The sequence below is a fragment of the Nycticebus coucang genome, chromosome 7 (genome assembly GCF_027406575.1).
Source record: "Nycticebus coucang isolate mNycCou1 chromosome 7, mNycCou1.pri, whole genome shotgun sequence".
NCBI lineage: Eukaryota > Metazoa > Chordata > Mammalia > Primates > Lorisidae > Nycticebus > Nycticebus coucang.
The window spans coordinates 58100692-58126228 of record NC_069786.1 but is presented as its reverse complement, the minus strand read 5'-3'; the positions used below and the strand labels follow the sequence as shown (position 1 = coordinate 58126228).

Here is a 25537-nt window from a genome sequence, read left to right as displayed (position 1 = left end):
TACAGGTTGAATATTGCAGGAATTCATTTATATAACATTCTGGAAAAGGCAAAATTACAGGGACAGAAACCAGATCGGCGGTTGCCAGGGGATGGCAGAGGGGATTGACTACAAAAGGGCTTGCGGGGACTTTTGAGGTGATGGAAATAACTTAATTGTGGTGATGGTTACAAATCTGTATATATTTGTCAAACTCATCAAAGTATTAATATATACCCAAAAGGAGTGATTTGGGAGTATATAAATTATACCTCCATACATGTGACTTGAAAAAATTAACTGGCTCAGAAGAAGATACTTGTAATTCTGAACAGTTGTAGATCATCTCTTTTCAGAGAAGTTTTATTAAAGTATGCTGTGTGTCTATTTTTCCTCCACTTCTGTTCCCAGTCCTAAATATATGATACTACGATTACTTTTATTAGGACCACACTCTAACCAACTGAGGTAACCAGCCACACACTCTCAGACTAGTTTAACATAGCTAAAGGCTACTTTAGTATAACTTATGAATATATCGAGAAGCTTTAATGTGAAATAATAATTATATAACAAGTATAAATACTATTAGGAAATATTAATTAAAAGAAGAACACCATTAAGTGAAATTCCTTTCCTAATGATAAACCAGCTACTTGATTTTAATTTTATTTTCTAATCTACAAATTAAGCTACTGTGCCAACAGCTTTTTGTATCTAATATTATTGACTGGCATGGAATCTTGTGAGATAAATGGCATTAGCTCCATGTCAAATAAGAGGAACTTAGGCTCAGGAAAAAGTCAATAATAAACCTCGTAAGCCCTTCTGATTCCAAAGCCAACAGTGGTAACTACCATTTGTTTGTTTTAATCAGTTTAACCACAGTTCAGGTCGTTGAGGATAAGACTGCAGAAGCCTTTGGAAACAGACTAGAAGGAAGGAATTCTTCCTTTGAGGGAAAGAAGATGTTCCAAACGAATAAATATTGAATGCTGGAAGCAGAAAATCAGGATTGACAAATGAAGGGTTGCATTTTCCATTCATACTTACCATCACTCTTTGGTAGAAGCTTAGTTTAATTACAGTGAAGAAAACATTTATCTCCGACCTCACATAAGCTTCTAGTACAACTGTGATGCCAACATTTATTGATACTCTTTTTGAGCGAATTCTTTTAGAGATTTTAAATTTATTTTTATTACTGAATTGTTCTCATGACTGATCAGTAGGCCTATGCACTTTGTTAATTTTGTATACTTTATTCTCTTTCATTTTTCATGAAAATAGTTCAATAGTATCTATACAATACACTCTGTTTAAAGACATTATCAGGCCTAGGTATTCTTTTTTTGAGCAAAATTTCCATGTAGAGAGATGACCAAAGTTATAAATCCTCAGGAATTTGCATTAGTCTCCTATTAGACACAGGGTACTTTAAGTAGGTAATATGTATTTGATTCCCTACCCAGCAGCTGCTCATCCATAGTGGATTTTTTTTTAATGTAGCCTGCCAGAAACTCTTACCTTTTATTCATAATTGTCTGGGTGTGCCTTCCCCACTTGCATTGAACTGTATGTACTGTGTGCTGTAGAGGTGTGCAGTTAAAATACGTTTATTCTCAGAAATATTTTTAAAATATTTTAAAATGTTTTCCTTTGCAGAATCAGACACAAGTTTGGCAGAAGGAAGTGTCAGCTGCTTAGATGAAAGTCTTGGACATAACAGCAACATGGGCAGTGATTCAGGCACCATGGGAAGTGATTCAGGTACTGCCTAACTGTTGTGTAAACCTTAAAAAGTGTGAAATAAGACGCCATATAGTGGAAAGCATGGGGGCTGTTCATACCCTCCCTAATGTATTTATGTAATTAAAGCAATTCTTTTCTATAGTGAAGTCATTTTGGAACTTTGCCATTCACTTTCTTTAAGAGTACAACTTACAAAAGTCTTAGATTCAAACTCTAATTTTGATACAGTGCACATCTTTTTGGTCTGGCATATGCCACATTCCATAGAGTCATGTCATTTATTTTATTTATGAAATCTGTTTCAATTAATTTGAATGCATTTAAATTTTGTGTCCAATTTGGTACATTTATTTTTTCCCAAACCATATTTTTAAAATGTATTTTGAATAAAAAAATGAGTACTATCAATAAGAGGAATGTGATTCTGTAGATAATGGCAGATAAAAAGGGTACCCCTCACAGTGAAGAACTAGAAATTATACAACTACGACCAAAAAATAGCTGAGCATTGTGGTGGGCACCTATAGTCCCAGCTACTTGGGAGGCTGAGGCAAGATAATTGCTTAAGCCCAAGAGTTGGAGGTTGCTGTGAGCTGTGATGCCACAGCACTCTACCCAAGGCAACAGCTTGAGACGCTGTCTCAAAAAAAAAGAAAGAAATTACACATATAGTTAAAAGCACTTCAATTTGTGTGACTATCTCTTGAATAGAAGTAGAGTTTGCAAAATATTTTGGTCACTAATTGAAAACCTTATTAGGTGTTTCTCAAATTGCTCTCCATATTGGTTGTATATCTCACCAGCATGTCTGTTCCCATAATTCTATTAATACTTCCTGCCATCAGACTTCCTAATTTGTCAATTTGACAATTTGACTTCAAATTGTTTCTTTCTGTTCTTCGAATGTGTATTTTCATGATTACTACTGAGCTATAAACTGTTAACTTCTTTAAGTGTGGGTGATGAGTTATTCGGTGTCTATACCTTTCTATATTTGTGTATATTTTTGAAATATTTCATTATTAAAATTAACAAATTACAAACAAAAAGAAAATGCCTTGCAATGTAGCCACCTAAGAAGCAGTGGAAAACTGACAAATTAAGAAACAGATTACTTTATTCTTAATTTGAGACTGTGTTGTTTCCACTGAGAAAGTATTGTATAATTCAGATTATTTTGCATTGTCAGAAAAATTACAAAAATTTAGATCTACAATAGGCCTAAAAGTATAAAATAGTTTATATAAAGATGATCATCTGTCCTAAAAGCTTTCCAAATTGATTGTACCACGTCTTTTATTTATATATCCTTTTTTCACAATCATACTCCTAAATTCCTTATAACAAATTAGTTTGAGAAAACCCAATACACCAAATGTCAGTCGTAACTTTAATCTTACTTTAAAAGGGTTCATTCATTTTCTGTTCAATACAGTCAGTGTTTATTAAGTTCTTGCCATGTGCTCGTTTCTGTAGATTGTATTTGTTTTTTCCTATCCCTGTCATAAAATTGTTAAATTTAATAATTAACATTTCTACGACATGCTATCGATGTTGGACTCAAAATATACTATAGCTAATATTTAACATCTTTATGGGTTGTTTTAAGCTTTTGGACATCCTCCTAATTTTTATTTGTCTAAGTAAGGGCTTTTCAACAATCGTCATTCATTCAATAAATATTTAATGTGTATCTTCTATGTACAGGGCATTTTTGCCTATTTAGAGCCGTTAGCAAATGTATTTGCTAATTTTTAGTCCTCAATGTGGCATGAAAGACACGATAAATCTGAACTCAACCTACTTTTGAAAAGCAAATACATTTTCAAAGGCAAATACATTTTTGAAGACAAACACATTTTCAACAGACACACCTTGAGTTCTAGATGAGTCAGTACTCTAGATGAGTCTTAGGAGAAAGAATTTGCATAGTGGAAAGTTGAATTCTGAAATGATAACATTATGAAATTTTTTACTCTCAGGCACATGGTGTAAAGGTGACATAGAAATCAATTGAAAAGATTTTAGATAAATTGATGAACTATAGCACACAGTGAGACACTGAAAAGTATTACAATATTTGCCATTACATTTTTAACCTTTGAGGTTTACTTTTTGTCCTCCTTTGAAGGTCTTATTAATGGGCTATTAGGATCATGAGTAAGACCCAATATAATCACATTGTGTTCCCTTTTGAAAATGTTACATAAAACATAATTACTGGTATTTTTGAAGTATACATATTCTAATTATATTATGAAAGGCTTTTTTGTCTGTTTCCCATTTTCAGAGAGATATACCGCTTCTCAAAAAGTGACAATGTTTTTGGCAATACACTTTGGCCTGATATGTAGAAAGTGTTTTCGTACTATTTCGAGGTAACGCCTATTAATATTTGTCCAGCTGGAATGGTGTATTTTTCTGTGGTTACATACTATAGGTAAAGGAATACTTTGTCGATTTCAAACACATGCAGTGACAGACCTTTTCTCTCCAAGAATAACTCAGCTGTCAAAATCAATGTGAGAATGAAATTTGCCACATGGTGTAGTTCCAATAGAATATTATTATTTAAACCATATTTGATTTTCTTTTTTGACCATTTAATATAATAATATAATTTGAAGGTGTTCAATCAATATTTGCTATAGAGGGAGGGCGCAATGATATTCAAAGCCTGTGCATATTTTAAATGGCATCTTCATTTAACTGATTACACCATTGAGAGAGAGCCAAAACAAACAAACAAACAAAAACCCAAACATTTCTTTTATAAAAGAAATTGGCTCCTGGCTCATTGATACCAGCCCGGTTCTCTCCTTCTGGTGGCAGAGAAGAGAAAATTCTCTTTTCATTGCTTCTGTGGATAAATTCTTCCATCCCCATGTCAGAGGATGTGATAAGGCAAGAATCAGGCTGAATATTTAGCACTCACCCAGCTTTTTTTCTTTGGATGCTATTCTCACATTAAATCCAATTCTGATTTTTTCCATATCCATTCTGTGGTTTTTCTCTTTTAAACTTAAGACCACCCATCAAATTTCCTAGTCTTGACTCAAAAATATGAAAGATTATTGAGCCACCTGTCTATTTAGTCAGATACTTGTAGTGACAAGGATAGTGCCCTAGACTGTGAAGTCTTAAGGGCAACATCTGTATTTTTGGGAGTGCATGGCATATAATAGGTGCCTGGTCAGTGCTGTCTACAGAATAAACTACTATATACCAGTTAAATAGCGGTAACACCTACAATAGCCCTTTGAAATTCTAACTCTTCTTAAATGTATTAGTACAATAAATATCTAATACGCATGAGTGATTTTAGTTTTTTACTCATTTGGCTCTAGATTCTAGGGGAAGAGAATTAGGAAATTGCTTTATTTCTCTTTTTAAATATATGTTACCCAAGGATCTAGTAATAAGTATGAAAAACAAAAGGGGAAAATGATTAGTAAAAAGTATATGCAACTATTATGAGGGAAGCAGCATTTTATTATTATTTTTAAAATCGACAGAAAATTGTACCTAGAGTGAAATTAAACAAAGATAATTTATTGATATCTTTTAACAACTTTCTAGATCAAATATCAGTTTAGCAAAATTAAATTCCTGCATCTTCGTAGATGTTGTTTCAAGTACATCTTTCTATTCAAATATTCTGGCTCTTTTGGAAAAGTTAGGTGATGCATGCTCTTAATATAGGTAACAATGTTAGGATATTGATAATCTATAGAAGTCATTTAGCAGGTAATGTTCTTAAATAAATCTGAACATTACAAAAACGTAATAGAAGATGAACTATTAAAATACTGTAGAATTCAAAATAAGCACGGAAAGAAAACTGGTAAATGTATTTTTTAAGTGCTGGTGACCTTCAATGAGATTTTCATGAAAATCATACTAAATGAATCAGCAGATGATCCAATGACAGCTTAAATGTACCGCATCTGTCTTTACTCATCCATACAGAAGGCAAATTTCCTGCCAGGTTAATAGATGATTCTAAGTGGTATTTGGTGTGAATTTTCCTACCTGTCCAGATAGTACTATCACAACAAGGTAAAACCCACTTAAATAGAATTTTCCAGTCACTGAAATGAAGCCATCAGCAAGTTTTTTGAAGTTAATGGGATTATGTTAGTTGAGTTTTATTGCAATCATTGATAAGAGAAAGAACACCTATATCATGTGTGATGAAATACTGATAAGCACTGTCATTTCATTTTTTTCTTGTGATAATATAAAGCATAAGATGGGCTTTTAAATAGTTGTAATAGTCATCTTACTTCATTTCACATTATAAACTATGCATTTTTAGATCTTCCCCACCTGGCTGATATGGATAAATATGGTCACTTCTCAATATATCTGTAAATCAAGATACGTTATAATAATTTTATTTTAATGTTCATATAATTAATGTATGTTAGTACCTACTTTATCAGTAGTTTAACTTTAAAAATCTATGTTAATTAGAAATATTTTTAATATATAGTGCTTTGGGTTTCAGGAACAGTATAAATACGTAGAGACATACACATAAAGAAGTAATAATGATTATAATTCAAAATTAAATAGCAAAATTAGTCACAATTTAGGTTAAACCATTGAAGTTATTTTTTACCTTTTAACAAATATCTACCACATAAAGGTTACTATGAGGCCAAGCATGGTGGCTCACCCCTATAACCTTAGCCCTCTGGGAGGCCAAGGCAAAAGAACTCTTGAGCTTAGGAGTTTGAGACAAGTCTGAGCAAGAGCAAGACTCTCCGTCTCTACATAAAATAGAAAAAATTAGCCAGGTTAGCCCCGTGTGGTGGTGAACATCTATGATCACAGCTATTTAACAGGCCAAGGCAGAGGATTGTTTGAGCCCAGGAGTTTGAGGTTGCTGTGAGCTCACCACGGTATGCTAGCCTGGGAACAGAGTGAGACTCTGTCTCAAAAAGAAGAAGGTTTTCACCTACTCCCTAAATATCATTTCTGTAAAACCTGGTTGCTTCAAATGGGACAAGGGACCTGAGAGAGAAAAATAGATAGACAGATCAATAGGTATTATACATGGATTTACTTCTACACATGTATATTTTATATATGCTTTTTGGTATTTTGTTGTTAAAGTTTTTACAAATGAAGGAAAGTGGTATCAGCTGTAATGCCTTCTTTATAATAAAAAATAAGGGGAAAGACAGAACAAGGAGGACTATTGATTCTTACTTTCCTAGTTCCTCTTGATTTTGTAGGGGGAGGCCTCAGAGCGTCAAGTAGGCATATGACAAGGCTCACAGAAGTGAGAAGTCTGGTGGCCTGACACCCTTGCTGCCAATCCTGCACACCCACCGCCCTATCTGTAAATGCCCTTGGCTTGGCCCACTCAGTGAAAACACCCCCCATATAGCTCCCTCTCAGTCCTCTATTCTGCTAATTCATTCACCCTGCATCCTCATCCTTCAGGCACTGCCATAGTAAAGAGCTTGGGTTGAATTCTGCAAATGTGGAGAGCTGACACTGACTGGTACAGAAAATAGAAAATGAATTGCTTTGGACCACTCTTGAAAAGGAATTTAAACTGTGGAAAGCCTATGTTCAGTTTCAGGCTTCCCAGTCTTAATTATCTTGTTGCCTCCTTTATTGTTTTTCTTCTTTAACTTCCTTCAGATGAAGAGAATGTGACAGCAAGAGTATCCCCTGAGCCAGAACTCCAGCTCAGACCTTACCAAATGGAAGTTGCCCAACCAGCCTTGGAAGGGAAGAATATTATCATATGCCTTCCTACAGGGAGTGGGAAAACCAGAGTGGCTGTTTACATTGCCAAGGATCACTTGGACAAGAAGAAAAAAGCATCTGTTCCTGGAAAAGTTATAGTTCTTGTCAATAAGGTATTCAAACACATAACATTATTTGTTCATTTTCATTTTATTATTTTTAAGCTTTTATAGAATGACATTTGTAGCGATGAATTGCACAGATTTAGTTTAATTAGAAGTAATATCAAAATAAGCCTTTTATTTTTAACCTTTACTTTTCTAAGAATATGTAATATTTGGGTATATGTAAGTGATAAGCCTTGAAATGGAATTTTTTCCATATAACCAGAACATTACATCAAATAGCTACTACGTATTGTATGAAGGCTAGGCAAAGGAGCCCAACCTGCAGCCTGTGGGCTGCATACAGATGGTGCAAGGACTTTTTTGCTTATCTGTTGTTTGTTTCGGATATCACAAAAATTGTGCACCATGCTTTTTTTTTGCTCATCAGCTTTCCTTAGTACTTCTGTGTTTAATGTGTGGCCCAAGACAGCTCTTCTTTCTTTCTTTTTCTTTCTTTCTTTTTTTTTTTTTTTTGAGGCAGAATCTCAAGCTGTTGCCCTGGGTAGGGTGCTGTGGCGTCACAGCTCACAGCAACCTCAAACTCTTGGGCTTAAGCGATTCTTTTGCCTCAGCCTCCCAAGTAGCTGGGACTACAGGTACCCGCCACAATGCCCGGCTACTTTTTTGTTGCAGTTGTTTAGTTGGCCCAGGTCGGGTTCGAACCTGACACCCTCCGTGTATGAGACTGGTGGCATAACTACTGTGGTGTTGGCACCAAACCAACAGCTCTTCTTTCAATGTGGCACAGAGAAGCTAAAGATTAAGTGGGGCTAATTTATCATTGCCTGTGAACCTGAATGACTCCAAATCTAGGAATCTAGGAATCTTGGACCAAACTTTGTTTTTTAGAGTCTTTAACTGCTGACCCTTAGTCAAAGACAGCAAGTGCTCTTAATCCGGCATATATATACTGTTGTTTGAAGAGAAAGAGAAAATTAAGTGAATATTTGATTTATCTCTATCAAGTTAAATAAATGACAAAATATGTTCAATATGTATACAGTATATTATGTATTTACATATTTTAAGAAGGGAAAATTGTATTAAATTTGTAATACTCAAGCATGTTGACTTCTGCAGTTACTAGATGTGCTCATTGTGACTTATATTCATCTTTTGTTACTGGTATAAAATGAACATTACAATTTTAATGCTTATCAGATACATACTATATGTATTTGAAACTCTTCTTCATGTTTATACCCCCATTATTAAAACACTTTTATTTATTTTGCTACTAATGGTAATACATTAGAATTTATTTGTTCATAGCCTTTCATGTATTCCTTTTATAAAAGATACTATATTTACAAGAAGGTAGGTTTGACTTCTATTTCTACTAACCAGTAGTTTAAAATTAGACAAATCAGCAATTTCTTTAACTTTAATGTTCTCATCAGTAAAGTAAACCAAAATGACTACTCTATTCTGAAGTTTAAATCTGATTATAGGGTCTAGAAATGACTCTTGCTTCTATTCCTAAATATAAGCTCTTTTGCCCAGGCCCTCTCTTCACCTTTATAACTAAAGAAATTGAATAACTTAACCAGAGAGCAGGATCTTACATATCAGGCCCAGAGACAAGAACAAAGTTAATTGGATTCAAAGCTACTTAAACTGATGTTTTTGAAACCATTTGACCATTGTTATCCCCTCAAATTCAGCTCACTATCTGCCCTCCCAAAGGGCTCTCCTTCCCCATCTATCTGGCTCTTTGATAGTTAGGCCTCCTCCTCCTCCACTGCATGTAGCCTCAAAACCTAGGAGTTATTTTTGATTCACCTACTTCCTTTATATTACAGGGTCACAGACTATTAGATTGAAAGAGGCTTCACGATTCAGCTTTCTTCCTTTACAGAGTGGCTCTCTCACTTCAGATGGGTGACTTCCAATGTCGAGGAGTTCTCCCTTTTAACAAGACAGCCCCAGACATTCTTTGAACAATAGACAGTGTTAGAAAGCCCTAGATATATTCAGCCAAATCTGTTTCTCTGGAACCCACACTTAAGGGGTAGAATTCTTTCCTTGGTAATTATACAGAGTAAGTGCTAATTCTCTTTCCTCACGACAGCCCTTCACATAGAGAAGGCAGCGTCGTGGGGCTCCCAAGCCAATTTTCTTTTTGTCCCTGGGATTTGTCCATTGTTCTTTTAACTGTTCTTCGTATAACATGGTTTCCTGACCTTTCATCCTTCTTAGTGCTCATACTCTTCCAGACATTCACTTTGGACCCTCTTAAAACGCAGCATCCAGAGCTAGGCAGAAAACAATAGATAGGATCTTAGCAGCCCGGAGTGTAGGAGAGATGAGAAGTGATGCTTCTCATCTCATGACTAGATTTGCCTTTAGCAGCCACAGACTTAATCTGGACCTTGCCATAAACTTAAAATTCTCAGTTCCTTTTTATTTTAAAATCTATTAAAGCAGATCTCTCGCTCTCTCCTCTTTCTCTCTCTCTGTTAATTTTGAGCCCAAATGCAAATACTTAGGTTTATCTCTTCACATATTCCTGCTGGTTGTTTCAGGTCTCCTGGTTTTATATGTGCCTAATGGACCTTCCTTCTCCAATAATTTCTGTCTCCTCTCAGTGCTGTGTTCTAGTCAGGACTCTTTCATCCCACTGGGTCTAGGTGATTCTTGTGAATGCATATTTATGGCCGTGTTTAAATGTTACTTTATCCTCATTCACATTTGCTGCATTGTTGTGTGGACGACACGATTCTAATTCCTGATCTGCTTCGCCGTTGTTTTTCTCCTCAGAATTACTAGAAATCCCTCCACTATTTCTTCCACCTATGCCATAATTGTTTATTATCCCATTTTTTAAAAATTTATAGTAATTTCGGGTTTAATTTTTTTTTTTTTTTTTATTGAGTCAGAAAGCCTCTGGCCCAGAAAGTCTACATAACTTGCATACTATGTTTAGCCCAACAGCACTAGGTATTGTAACCCTTGATCTAGAAAAGGGAAATCCTGTTTCCTAACACCATTTACTTTCATCTCCCTTCCTCCGCCCTTTCCAAAGTTATAGCCTTCCAATGCAGGGAGAAATGAAAACACCACCTGTGTTCCCAGACTTTTTATTTCCTATCTAGGGCTTCAACATCATGAGAGATAAATCCCAGGTTCCTTCAGATGCTGTGATGCAGCCCCATATGATTCAGCAGGAGTGGGTAGCAGTTGGGTTTGATTAGTCTTGGCAGACACGCTGTCACATCTCAGGAAAAGGCTCCAAGAGGACCACACACCTCCCAATTAGCCATGTCAGACTTGCATCTGGCTTTCCCTGTGTCCTTCAGTAGGAAATCAACACCACCCAGAGTGACAAGTATCAGGATTTCCAACACCTGCTATCTCCTATGACAACTTTTTGTTCTGTAGATCAAAGGATGCTGCTTCTGTGGAAGGTTTTGACTCACCTTTTATGGGCAGAATTTTGCATTGCCATATCAGAGATTCTTAATTAAATCATTCAGCATGAGTGTATTTAAAGAAAAATGAAATGTAGATCTTGTCCTCAAGGAATCTACAGTCTAGAAGGGAGATGGGAGAGATGGATATTGATAACATAATAATTAATATTTTATTATATTTTATAAAGCTCTTCCAGATACATTATCTCATTAAATCTGCACAGCCAATTTTATGAGGCAGTCATTTTTATTCTCCTGTTAGAATCAGAAAACTGAGGCTCTAAGACTTTAACTGGCCTGTCAGGGATCAGTCATCCAGCCAAGAAGAATCAGAGTTGCATTTTTAATCTTCCGAAGTCAACTGATCCTCCTTTTCCATAATACCTTAACTTTTAGAATAAAAAGACAGATGAAATATCAAGGAGGTTTTCTGAATACTCCTAATGTGTTGTTTAACTTTCACATTGCTGTAATAGGCTGACATTATCCTCATTTTAGTAACCTGGGAATTGAGATGATTGAGAAGATTCAGACCTTGTCCAAGGATCACAACAAACAAGTGTCTGGGCTGACTTTTTTTCTTCATCATCTTCCTATCTCTTCCCACAAAATTTAATTTCTATGCCCTTTCTCAAGGAAAATCTGTCCTTCTTACTTCCATCTCAGATTATTCCCTCTGTCTCGCCCAAGTGGAATGGAAAGAATACTTCTGGTGAAATGAATCAGGAATGGATTTGTGGAAGAAAGGAGATCCATGGTTTTCAAATTTTAAAGCCTTACTGTCACATGAGAGACTTCATTAAAGTGAAGGTTTCAAGAGTCTGCCCCAGAGATGGTCCCTAGATTCAGGAGTTTTTGAGTAGGGTTTGAGTAGATTTCTTTTCTTTTCCAAATCTTTCAAGTGATTTTGTGACAGATAGACCTGAGAGACTTTACATGGGGGGGGGGGGGGAGAATAAGCAAAACATAAAACACTAAACAAAAGTTTCTTTTTATTCTTTCCACCCTGTAGTAATGTTCTTTCACTTTCCAATCTTGATTATTGATTTTAAGTCCACTTTGTTCCCTTGGAATTCATGGATTCCATTTTACTCCTTCCCTTCCTCTCCACACATCCACTCTTAGAAGCCTTCATCATTTCTACCAAAGAATAATGCAAAGCAGTGTTCTTCCTAAGCTGTTCTCCTCAGCCAAAGGGATCAGCCATCCCTTATTTAATACATAAGTGGGGCTTCCAGCAAGTAAAAGATGAATAATGGTTACCCTGCAGATGAATGGAAAGAAAACCACTGATTTCCATGTCAGGTAATGACATAATGAAGAATATAATGTACCTTCTTTAAGACTTGCTCTTGAAACTCTTCCTGCTAACTCACTGTACACCGCTGGGCCTCCATGTATAAATCCTCCTAGGAGATGACCTTCAAAATAGCCTGGCTATTATTCAGAATAATCCAGGAGTTATTCTGAGTGACTAGTAATGTATAGCACAGAAATGTCAACCCTGCCATCTTCGGCAGACATTACAACATAACAGAGTCAGCTGAAAAGAACCAAAGTTTCCACTTCTTTTGCCAAACCTATTTGCTCTTTTGTTCTTGCTCAGCCACTAAAGCTATTCTAGCAGTCCACTCCTCCAGGTCACGTAGTTTCTCCCAGTCCAGTCCATGCTGTGTAACTCCTCTTTTATAGTTTCCCGCTTCTTCCTGTCCTGTGGGCTTGTTGTTTCTGGCCTGATCCCAAAACAAACAGCAGGAATAAATCACCTCTACAATACAACTTGTAGGAAGAGGTCCTGTGAGCTATTCTACCAAATGTAAAATACTCCACTTGGTATTCATTGCTCTTTATAGCCTGGCCATAGCTCTACAAATTAAAAATATATTTCTTATGCAGTCTACTTTCCACTTCTCTCTTCGCTGACACATGGATTACTAGATTCAAATTCCTTTTAAATTCTTTACTGTCACTTTGTATGAGTTTCTAGGGGACCATTATTACATTGTGCTTTATTCATTTCTTTTGTTTTTTTGTTTAGTCTTGGTCTGTGTGGTCAGTGAAACTTGAGTTCTTCAAACTTGGCAACCGTATTTTAAATGTGTTTGGGTGACAGACACAATATCTAAGACTAACAAATATGCAGTAGTTATTATTGACAGAAAAATGGGAAGGAATGATGGATAGGTTGTCATGCCTATATTAATAATATAAACAGCTTTTTTAATGCTTGTCACATAGTAGGCTATTGATCAATATTCCTTTTACTTTGTCTGTACTTCTTCTTTTTTTTAAATCTTCACATTTTTAAGGTACTATTAGTTGAACAGCTCTTCCTCAAAGAGTTCAAACCATTTTTGAAGAAATGGTATCGTGTTACTGGATTAAGTGGTGATACCCAAATGAAGATATCATTTCCAGAAGTTGTCGAATCCCATGATGTTATTATCAGTACAGCTCAAATCCTTGAAAATTCTCTTTTAAACTCAGAAAATGAAGAAGATGCTGGTGTACAGTTTTCAGGTTGGTTAAAGTGTTTATTTTTAGAAAAAGAGAAATTAGTAGTAATATTAATGATAGTAACTGAGGCTGTATTTGTTAAATAATTTTTAAAATGCTGATTAAAAAAAATCAACCTTGGTTTAGAATTTTTTTCATTGTTTGAAGCTTTCTTTAAATCCCTCCTACTTCCTGGAGGAAACAAAAAGCTTTTGATTAGATCATTTTATTCTGCTTAAAAATACCACTGTTAAATCAAGTACTTATTGGACTTTCTCTTTACTTCTGACAAGTTCTTTTTTAGGTTGGCCTTCTTCTCCATGGAATAAAAATGCAATCTTTTCTAATCTATGGGGTGGAGATGTGGGGAGAGATAGAATCAGAAGGAAGAAGAAAGAAAAATAAGTAGAAATAATTTATAATAATTAAATGGAATGTTAAAACAGGCAAAATTATCCCTCTTTAAATAGTGTGATTTTTATTTGATGTAATAAAAATAAAATTCACAAACCTAAAATTAAATATTTTATTAAAGAGCAAAAGTGTAATACTGACGTTGTTTTGGTATAAGCCTGGGAATGAATTCCATCCCTAACACTTTTTTTTTTTTTCCCTAACACTTTTTAGTTCTATAAATTTTCTGACTCTCATCTGTTAAATGAGAATATTATCTAACAGAAATAGTTTCACGATTAGAATACATGAATTTCTGTGTGTACAAGTGCCTAGTTAGATTTCCCTTCTGAAAAGTGAAAGAGGGCTGCTCCTGCGTCCTACCCAAGAAAGGGCATCCCTCTAGCAGCTCAGTTCAATAGTGTGAAGTAACTTCTCTCACTGGCTTTTGCTGGTATAGACAAATTCACTATTTGCATTTTCTTTTAAGACTTTTCCCTCATTATCATTGATGAATGTCATCACACCAACAAAGAAGCAGTCTACAACAACATTATGAGGCGTTATGTGAAACAGAAGTTGAAAAACTGTAGACTCGTGAAAGAAAACAAACCAGCAGCTCCCCTGCCTCAGATACTGGGACTAACAGCTTCACCTGGTGTTGGAGGGGCCACAAAGCAAGCCAAAGCCGACGAACACATTTTAAAAGTAAGTCATTGACTTTATGTATAACCAATAAAAGCAAAGCTAAAATAAATGCCAGTACTTCTTGGGCTTTCTTAGCACAGTTGAGTTCAAGTGCCATGACCATCCATTAAGTGAAATCTGTTTGCTTTACTGCAGTTAGTATATTCAGTCTTCTACAAAACAGTAATATGTCTTAATAAATATCAAAATATCATAAAAATTATGGAAAGCAATATAATTAATGAAAAGTTGAGATACACAGAATGCCTTCTTTTGAGCATCTACCCCTAACTAAACTTAACAATCTATTTGACACAGAAACATGTATAAACTCTGAACGTTTCTAATTCTCACATATGACTTCCAAAACTGCATGTTTTTTGTGTCTTTTTTGTTACATGTGATTCTAGGCATCCAGATAATTAAAATAAAATGGGAACTATCCATATGAGGATCTTGATTAAAGGTGAAGTTGTCAGCTGCCATAAAATGGTAATACCACGTAAGGTGCTCCCATTGACCTCAAGTAGAAGAAGCAGAGTAGCCCAAGAAGTATGTTGGCACCAAGGCAATTGCATTTGAACTGTAAATCCCTTACTTTAAGTTGAATTCTGTAGAAATCGTAAAGAATAGACACGACATTATTGGCTCCCAAATATAATTAATTACTAGGATTAAGGAATACCTCCAATCTCATAATCCAGGCATATGGACTAAACCTGCTCCCGGCTTTGCACTTCCCTGTATGTTGTATGTATGTTGGGGGCCGTAATATGATCCTTGGATGTCCAGGATCCTCATGCCTCACATACTATGGTTATCTCAAAGCTCTGTGAGTTGCTATACTCTTTCCATGTGAGTTTTACCACCTGGAAAGTGGGATTTAAGGAATTAAAATACATATACTTCTTTTCTGGAATTATTCACCAACTTAATTTAGAAACGCCTTTTCAGGATAGGGGTATTATTGCTTATTGCTTAATGAGTTCTATAGTAAAACAATACTAAAATGCTATATTTAGCAAGTAATGCTATGTTTTACTTTTATGAAATTTCATGCTATAAATTACATGCTATTTATTTCTTACATGACAAAGAGTTCTACACTGACTCAATTGAAAGGGAAAAGTAATTGTCTGAATATTGAAAAACGTCTCTTTTCTAGCTTTGTGCCAATCTTGATGCATTTACTATTAAAACTGTGAAAGAAAATCTTGATCAACTCCGAGACCATATGAAGGAGCCATGCAAGAAGATTGCAATCGCAGATGATACCAGGGAAGTATGTGCCGAATGTTTCATATGTATTTTATTGACAATACCATACTCAATTAAAAGATGACAAAGGCTATTTTATATTGACTGTCTAAGCAATATTGTTTTAAAATTTTAGCAAAAAAGTTATAGGTTTTTTTTTTTTTTTAATGTTAGGCAGCAAAACACTACTGTGAATTTTCTCCTCTATTCTTCTTTTCATTTTCTAATTTATAAGAAGAATATCTCTATAATTGTTTGGCTACACAATCAGCCATGAAGGGGTGGGGAGTAGGAAGGGATGTATAGCTAAACTAGAGGGATTATGACAGTTCATTTTATCTTTTTGTAATTTCTCAGTGAATTCCAGGCTCTGTTTTCTGACATCCCACAGAGCCATTTTGTTACTATCAAATTACGATTGGCAATGATAACGAGAATTCTACCTACTTTGCATATTTGCATATTTACTTTCTTAGGAGGATGCTGCCAAAGTAAAAAAGTGAAATATTTAATTTAATAATATTTTTCTAAGGAATATTTTTACTGATTACAAAAATCAACTCAGAGATAATTTGGACATTATAACCAGTAAATTATGTCGTTTGTAAAATCTAGAAAGCCTGGTAAATTTTAGCCATATGTACTTAATAATACCACTGAAAATAATGTTGCTGGTATGAAATGATGTGAGATACCCGCAGTAGTTAATACAGTGTTTGAAATGTAGCCAAAACTAAACCAATGATAGTGACCAACCGCCATAGATACTTTTTCTTTTGAAATTCTGAAAAAAAATTACTATTTATTCCAGCTGCACTAGCACATTTGAATATGCTTTATTTACCTTCACTTTGTTGTTCCTTATTCATTTTTATCCGATAAATTTAAATGCATATTTCTACCCAATTGTTTAAAAAAAATCACATTTCCTAGGGATGGAGAACCTGTGGGCTTCCTGATCCTTAAGTGTGTGGCCTTTTGACTAAATCCAAATTTTATATAAAAGATTCTTTTATTGAAAGGGGTGCAGCAAAGAAAGATGAAGATGAAAGGTGTTTTTTTTTTTTTTTTTGCCTCCTTCGGTGCTTGAAAAAGAATGATCTTGATATCAGAAGACCACAGGTTCCCCACCCCTCAGCTTCATTCTCCTTGCAGGTGGCAGTCCCACCCACATGGAGAGCTACTATCCCCATTTTGAAAATCCAAAATGAGTTTTGACCGCTTTGGGACTTTATATAAATGGAATCATACAGCATGCGTTCTATTTTTTTTTTTTTTTTGTAGAGACAGAGTCTCACTTTGTCACCCTCCGGAGAGTGCCGTGGAGTCACACAGCTCACAGCAACCTCCAACTCGTAGGCTTAGGCGATTCTCTTGCCTCGGCCTCCTGAGTAGCGGGGACTACAGGCACCGCCACAAAGCCTGGCTATTTTTTTGTTGCAGTATGGCTGGTCCGGGTTTGGCAGGGCCGGGTTTGAGCCTGCCACTCTCAGTATATGGAGCCAGCAACCTAACCACTGAGACACAGGTGCCGCCCCAGCATGCATTCTTTTGCGTCTGGCTTTTTGCAAACTCTACCTCAACTTTTTTTTGGCCGGGGCCAGGTTTGAACCCGCCACCTCTGGAATATGGGGCCGGTACTCTACTCCTTTGAGCCACAGGTGCCGCCCCTCTACCTCAACTTTTTATTTTGGTAGAAATAATATTGAAACCAGTTAATCAAAGGGGAACGTTTCTTAATTAAAACTGTAAACCTTCTTAAAAATGGTAATATTAGCTCACATTAATTCAATATGTGTTCTTTTTAATTACCTTTAACATTTAAGGTTTATATCCTTCATTAACTTTACTTTGGGTACGTTGGTACCATTGGTGTGAGTGTGGCTTAATGGGAGAAGTAAAAGAGAAGCTGACAAAAATAAATGTACAAAGAAGTGATCAGATATTAAATTTATCTAAACAAAGGTTCTGAATCAAATTTATTATAACGGAAATTACTTTAACAAATGTAGATGTTATTTCTTTAACAATATAAATAGATAAGATCAAGTATATACTTTATTTTTAGGATCCATTTGAAGAGAAACTTATAGAAATAATGACAAAGATTCAAACTTACTGCCAAGTGAGTCCAATGTCAGATTTTGGAACTCAATCCTATGAACAATGGGCAATCCATATGGAAAAAGGAGGTAATTTGGGTTGTAATGAAACACTTATTTTATCCCATGTTTATCCCACGATTTTAGAAGACTATATCACATATCCTCAAGCAAATGTGGTCTCGAATAGAATTTTTATGTCCCTGGAAGGAGAAACATAAGCATGCTCTTATATCTAAAGGAAGAGGTTTCAATTTATCCATTTTTTTCCTTATCTGCAAAGATTTTCATTGATTCTACATTTATAGCATTAAGATAAATATTGACAGCTCTGTCTCCAAAGGCAAACTCAACTAATATAATTTCATGCCATTCCTCCGTGTGTCAGTTGCATGTTCTTGCTGAGGCAAAGCTCAAGCAGCATGTCTAGAACCTGGAAAAGTTGTCCCCTTGTAGAGCTCATGACCCATTTTCAGCCTTAACTTGCCCATTTCAGAACCAAAGTAAAGCCTGTTATGAAGTTAATATCCTAGATATATTGTAGTCCACAGCACAATTTTGGGGGTCTCTATAAACTCATTATTTCATTTACATAATATATTTTTTCATAGCTGCAAGAGAAGGAAATCGGAAAGACCGTGTTTGTGCAGAGCATTTAAGGAAGTACAATGAGGCCCTACAAATTAATGACACAATTCGAATGATTGACGCATATAATCACCTGGAAACTTTTTATAATGATGTAAAAGAAAAGAAGTTTGCAGCCCAAGAAGACAGTGATGAAAGTGTTGACAATGATGATTGTGATGGTGATGAAGATGGGGATAATTTAAAGAAAATCATGAAACTGGATGAGACAGATAGATTCCTTATAACTTTATTTTTTGGTAAGATTCAATTGATCTCATGATTTGCCTTTTCAACATGAACTGCTTGTCATAATCTCTCCATAAGGAGAAATATCATTTTGAAAGAAGAAATCCTAATAAGATTGGAGCTACTTCTAATTGATATGAACAAATTAGAAGGGTATGATCACAATCAATCATCTGGTCATTCAATTTTATTGTCAAGATCATGGCAATGAATTTATTAAACCATCCTGATTATTAGATGTGTATATCACACAATTAACTATAGATGATCATATCTTAGTTCATTATTACATAAAACTTCTGGTATAATTATTTGTATATTTTACTAGCTTCAACTAATTACTTCTTTTTAATCATTTTTTAAAAATTAATTTATTTAGGGCAGGGGCAGTGGCTCACACCTATAATCCTAGCACTCTGGGAGGCTGAGGCGGGTGGATTACTTGAGCTCATGAGTTTCAGAGCAGCCTGAGCAAGAGCGAGACCCTGTCTCTAAAAAAGTAACTGGGCATTGTGGCAGGTGCCTGTGGTCCCAGCTGCTCAGGAGGCTGAGGCAAGAAGATCACTAAGGCCCAAGAGTTCGAGGTTGCTGTGAGCTACAATGCCACAGCACTCTACCAGGGGGGTGACAGAGTGAGACTCTGTTTCAAAAAAAAATTAATTTTTTTGATGTAAAAATTCTTTATATTTTTAGTGTACAAAATGATGTTTTCATAATGTATACTTCGTAGAATGACTGAATCAAGCTAATTAACATATCCATTACAATTATTTCTTTTTTTTTTTTTTTATTTTTTTTTTTTCATTACAATTATTTCTTAAAGAAAACAATAAAAGGTTGAAAATGCTAGCTAAAAACCCCCAACATGAAAATCAAAAGCTGACCAATTTAAGAAATACTATCATGGAACAATATACTAGCACTGAGGAATCAGCACGAGGAATAATCTTCACAAAAACACGCCAGAGCGCATTTGCTCTTTCCCAGTGGATTACTGAAAATGAAAAATTTGCCGAAGTGGGAGTCAAAGCCCACCATCTAATAGGAGCGGGGCACAGCAGTGAGTTCAAGCCCATGACACAGGTACAGACAACCTTTTGGACTTCTTTTCTCATGCCGTTATTACTCTTCTCAAATTATTTTTAGTCTTTTTTCATCAATTCTCTCACCATTCACAAGTACATTTACAGAATAAAACACTTTTTCTTGAAATAAAGTTTCAGTTTGATAGCAGTCTAATCTCTGGTATTCATAGGTAAAGCATTGTTTTAGGAGTCATTTTTTTCCCCCGACATACTTAGAAGAATTAGCAACATTTAAACTTAATACAAAGTGGAGAAATCATTGCAATATAATATCAAGTAGAAAAATCAATCCCCCAGAAAAATGTGTGCATTATAATTAGAACGATGCCAAATATGTTTGCATCGAATGAAACCTGTAAAGAATTTGATGTGCAAGGGATTCGGGATTGTGAGAGGTTTTCTGTTTCTTTGCAAGGATTTTTGTTTTGTTCTTTGTTTTGTTTCTTCATACTACTTATTGTGTACACAGTGGAAAACACTCAGTAGAGAAGAAAAGGCACTTGTAGACATTATAAGCATGCATGACATAAGGATGTGTTGTTAAAATAAAATATTTTTCTGAAGGCTAGCATCATATTGACCTGGAGTCTTGCTGGACAAGGGGATACTTCAATTCTGTTGTGGTTACCATCTTTCAGGACAGTGGATCGAATGAAATCTATTTTAACGTTTGCTGGGAAAAAACTCTTAAAATTGTTCACTATAACTCTTGAATACCTTCTATATTCAGTCATTAAGAGTGTCACTAAAATTAATGCCAGAGAAAGCTCTGTTTTGCTTGAGTAACAAGTTTGCTTCGTTATTTTTTGATGAGAGCTGGTTTACTTCATGTGTTTTTTCCCTTTTGCCCTAGTGTCCAGGCAGCTTGCAAACAAAACTGAAATTTGGTCTCATAGCCTCTGTGTTCATCTTTGCAAATAATGCATCTATACTCTTTTATTTTGGATCCTGTTTTTCCATTTCTGTTATATAGCTTTAGTGTTATGACTATTGGCCTTGTCTTTCAGCTCCCCTCTGGGGGCAGCCAAAGTTTGCAGTTTCTAGTGTCCTTTCAGGAATATTCCATACTTTCCTTGCTTGAATGATTCTTAAAGTGACCAAATACATTACACAATGTGCATTTTCTCTGTGAATCAAAACTCAACAATCTATAATAAAAGCATCACTGCATCTTATTCCCTGAATATTAAAGATTCTGAAGTTAATGGAGTAAAATAAAAATCCCATGTTTGCATTCCATTGCCATATCTTCTTCTCAACTGACAGCTCTTCATTCCTTCTCCCCAAGTCACCCATCAATTTGTTTCCTTGGCATCAATGATAGTCTTCCCACCTCCAGACTGGAGGATGGAAATATTTTTATTATTGTGTGGTAATCCCAGATTGGAAATCAAATGTTGTCTCACCATTATGTCTTTGTTCAATGCCAAAAACAGATGGCAGCAAATCTATGTATGATCTAATCCTTTGATTTACACTGACCAGTTGCAATTTATTATTTCTTCTCCTAATTAGAAGATGTTAATGTGTTTAGCATCACAAAATTTAATTTATTAAAATGTTTCTACAGAATGAACAAAAAGAAGTCATTAGTAAATTTCGCACTGGAAAAATAAATCTGCTTATCGCTACCACAGTGGCAGAAGAAGGGCTGGATATCAAAGAATGTAATATTGTCATCCGTTATGGCCTCGTCACAAATGAAATAGCCATGCTCCAGGTACATTCAAGTAACCACTACTTACGATGTTCATTTTTATTTCTGTGTTCCTGTTTTAATTGTTTTGTTTTAGCGAAACAGCAAAAAACACCCTCTTTAGTTTTAAAAATAGATCCCCTTCCCTGCTAAAAAAGGAATTTTAAAGAGCTCCCTTTGATATTGCTGGTAATTCATGTGACAACCAGACAGATAACTATTATATTTTTAAGTAACTGTTCTTTGATAGTTATGTCTGTGTCCTAAGGTTTTCCAGAACCATGATGCTGGCCCCATTTTAAGAATCAAAAGAAACCCGGCATGCTGGCTCACACCTGTAATCCTAGCACTCTGGGAGGCCGATGCAGGTGGAATGCTTGAGCTCACGAGTTTGAGCACCAGCCTGAGCAAAAGTGAGACCCCTGTCTCTACTAAAAATAGAAAAACTGAAGCAAGAGGATTGCTTGAGCCCAAGAGTTGGAGGTTGCTGTGAGCTATGATGCCACGGAACTCTACCCAGCTTGAGACTCTGTCTCAAAAAAAAGAATCAAAAGAGGCCTCCTCATTCCTAGGATGTCCATGAGCCCATGGCTGGACCAGGGATCTGAAGCTCATGGTCCCACAAGTGTCTGACAGAGTAATGTTCTCAAACCTTAGGGAGCCTTCTGTTTCTGCGTTTTCCTCCTTTATTCTTTTCAACTCGTCTGCATTTTTTAAAATTTTTCAGTATTAAAAGTTGGGTGAGAGTGGATTTGCAAAGGGAAAAATAAAAAAGAGTCCCATGCTCCAGTTTCCATTTAAATTTCACCTTTTCTCTCACCCACCTGTGTTAATGGTATTATTGTAACTTTCTGTTGCATATGTACAGAAGTTATGCTGATTAATAGATATAATATTATTTTTAAAAAATTAAGTAAAGTTTTTTTTTTTTAAAAAATACACATTAAATTGCATCCTTGGGTGGAAGGCGAGTTATAGAAAACTAAGATAACCAGACAGCCTTCAAATTAGGAAGTAATTTTATTTCAGTTCATCTGTAAGTCAGTGGTTTATCACTCAGAAGGCATGTTTCCTTGAGGATAACATTAGATCTGATAGTTAGGCTCTTGGGTTAGGCCATAAAAGTTTATTTTACTCAAAATGTACCTGAATATCACTTTATTAAGAGGCCTATAAGAAGTTATCATCATACTGAACATGTTTTTGTGAGAAAATATACTACAAATCCAATGTGGGGTACCAGAAACAGACGCTCATCTACCAACCCTGGTGTCAAGATCAGAGATTTTTCTTCTCCTCGTTCATCCTTTCTACCCTCTACCAGACAAGAGGGAACCCCAGTTCAAGGCATTGATCATGGTTCTCATAGTCTGAGAGAGAAGCTCTAGAGACGAGATGGTAGACAGGATGGTACTATACTACTGAGGCCTTTGGTGGCTGGTATGGACCTAACCACCATCACTCTAGTATTAGATCCTTAAATATAAAATGTCCAGTTTCAAATCAAAAATTTAGTTTATTTTGTCTCATTTAATACATACAACTAATCAAAGTAGGCACCTAAACTGCTGACGGTTGTATCCTCTTAGCAGTAGCCTGTGTACCCCAGTAGCAAAGATGCCTGAAGAGTAAGGGGCAATGGAATCATGAAAGGCATTTTCCACAGTTTACTGAGAAATGAATATTTTTCCTTGAAAGAAGTGGTCAAAGCCTGGAAGAAGTAGTAGTCAATTGCTGCACGGTCTGGTGAATTTTGTGGATGACAGAGTTTCCAAGGCCAGCCTCTATAGTTTGAGCAGCATTGTTTGTGTAACGTGATCTAGTGTTGTCTTACAAGAGGAAGGATTGTCCTGTCTCTGTTGACCAGTCTCAGCTGCTTAATCACAAGCATCCTCATCATTTTATCCAATTGGCTGCCCTAGACATCCGCTGTAGTCAACTGATAAGGTTTCACATAGCCGACAGACACCATTAGTTTTTTTTGATGAATATTCCGTTCTGGACTATGTTTTGGCACTTCCTTGTTGTCCAGCCATAGTACTGAACCCTTACGATTGTTAAAAAGAGTTTATTTTCATCACACGTAAAAATATGGTGTAGAAATTGTTCACCTTTATGTTATGACAGCAAAGAAAGGCAAGCTTAGACACAACTTCTCTTCTGAGGCTCACTGATTTTGTGCAGATCCCATCTATCCAGCGTCTTTACCTTGCCAGTTTGTTTCAAATGGTCCAATATTGTTCGAATAGTAGTGTCAAACCTTGGTGCCCGTAGGTTGTGATAGATTCACCTCCACTATAGCTTTCAGCTCATCATTATCCACCTTGGTCTCAAGTCGCTCATGTGCCTCATTTTCAAGATTAAAATCACAGAACGGAACTTCTAAAGCCAAATCAGTGTCCCTGTGCATTTGTTAGCCACATCCTTCCCAAATACTTCGTTGCTATTTCAGCTATCTGCACTGCCTTGTTCCAGGATGCAACTCATATTCAAAAATAACACAAATTTTTGACTTATCAATGGTTTCAAAAAAGTTGCTCTAATTTTTTTTTTTTTTGCAAAGACAATCACGTGCCCAAACATCATTTGAAAGAATGAGGCTGTACCTTCACAATGAAAAGCAAAAAAAAAGAAGTGTTAAAGTGAAATGTCAGAAATATCAACTGTCGAACCTAGTATTTAAGGAAATTGGACATTTCTTACTTAATAACTTCATACATTGCTTCTGTATTACAGGGCATTTTAAGTTCCAAAGAACTGAAGAGATAATAGCTAACGTTACTGAGTATGGGGAGCTTCTTTGAAGGCTGACATGCTTGACAACCAAAATTATTCCATACTGAGCAATGAATATCATTCCAGGTCAAAACCAGGAGAGTCTGTAGCAAGTCATAACTTTTCATTTACTTTATTTCTTTTTTCCATTCTCAGGCCCGTGGTCGAGCCAGAGCTGAGGAGAGCACCTATGTTCTGCTTGCTCCTAGTAGTTCAGGAGTTATTGAACGTGAGACAGTTAATGCTTTCCGAGAGAAGATGATGTATAAAGCTATAGACCATGTTCAAAATATGAAAGCAGAAGAGTATGCTCACAAGGTATTGTTTTTGGCCACTTCTGAATTTGGTTTTCATTTAAAACTGACTGCATATGGTTGCCATTGATATTTCTGTGGCTGTCTGCAGACAGAAATTGTGCTGAATTATCAGTTTGAGTTTAATAGCTGTGCTTAGTCCACATTCATATACGAAGAATCACAATCCATGGTGAGCAGGAGATTGTCAGGGAGCCACTACTAATTCCAATGAAACCAACCATAAACTTTAATAACATAGTTTTAGGCTGCCTTGATCCAGAAAGATGAGCATCACTTACCAGTTCCACACAACATAGTAATTTTGGTTTGATACAATCCATATATACGTTCACAATTTTTATTCCAGAAATATTTATGAAATACCTGTTGTGTGCCACACAGTGTTATGGAAACAGCCAACATGGTGGCAAGTAACACAGATACTTCTTGCTGTATGAAGTTTACATTCTAGTGTGTGAGGTTTGGAGAAGAGAAATAGTAATAGAAAAAAAATAAAGAAGCAAGAAATGCATCACACAGAGATAAATGCTGGAGAATTAGTATAGGACGATATGAAATAAGTCTCTAGGTGGGTACTTTAGATTGGGTGTTTGAGGAAGGTGCCTTGGAGGAAGTGACGTTGAGGCTGAATGTGAATTGTGAGAAAATACAAAATATGCCATATAGCAACATCTCAGTTTACTAACATGAGGTTATTTGAGTTGTGTGAAGGAATGCAGTGAGGGAAGAATGTATTTCTACAGTATTTCAGGAAATCCCCCATACCACTGAATTAAAGACTGTAACTGCTATAATAGCAAACAATCCATTTAGAAGAAAATTCACACCCTTGCATA

The 25537-nt window shown here is 35.7% G+C and overlaps 1 protein-coding gene across 2 annotated transcripts in view; it reads left to right on the top strand.

Annotated features, from left to right (window-relative positions):
- The window catches only part of IFIH1 (interferon induced with helicase C domain 1), a 66987-nt gene that overhangs the window by 24634 nt on the left and 16816 nt on the right, over positions 1-25537 (top strand). For both annotated transcript variants that reach the window (XM_053597771.1, XM_053597772.1), the window contains 10 exons: positions 1645-1749; positions 7390-7610; positions 13327-13537; positions 14397-14614; positions 15759-15875; positions 17919-18042; positions 18564-18839; positions 19652-19911; positions 21484-21633; positions 24541-24702. In XM_053597771.1, the coding sequence (XP_053453746.1) occupies positions 1645-1749; positions 7390-7610; positions 13327-13537; positions 14397-14614; positions 15759-15875; positions 17919-18042; positions 18564-18839; positions 19652-19911; positions 21484-21633; positions 24541-24702 (1844 nt within the window). The remainder of the gene's footprint in view (positions 1-1644; positions 1750-7389; positions 7611-13326; positions 13538-14396; positions 14615-15758; positions 15876-17918; positions 18043-18563; positions 18840-19651; positions 19912-21483; positions 21634-24540; positions 24703-25537) is intronic.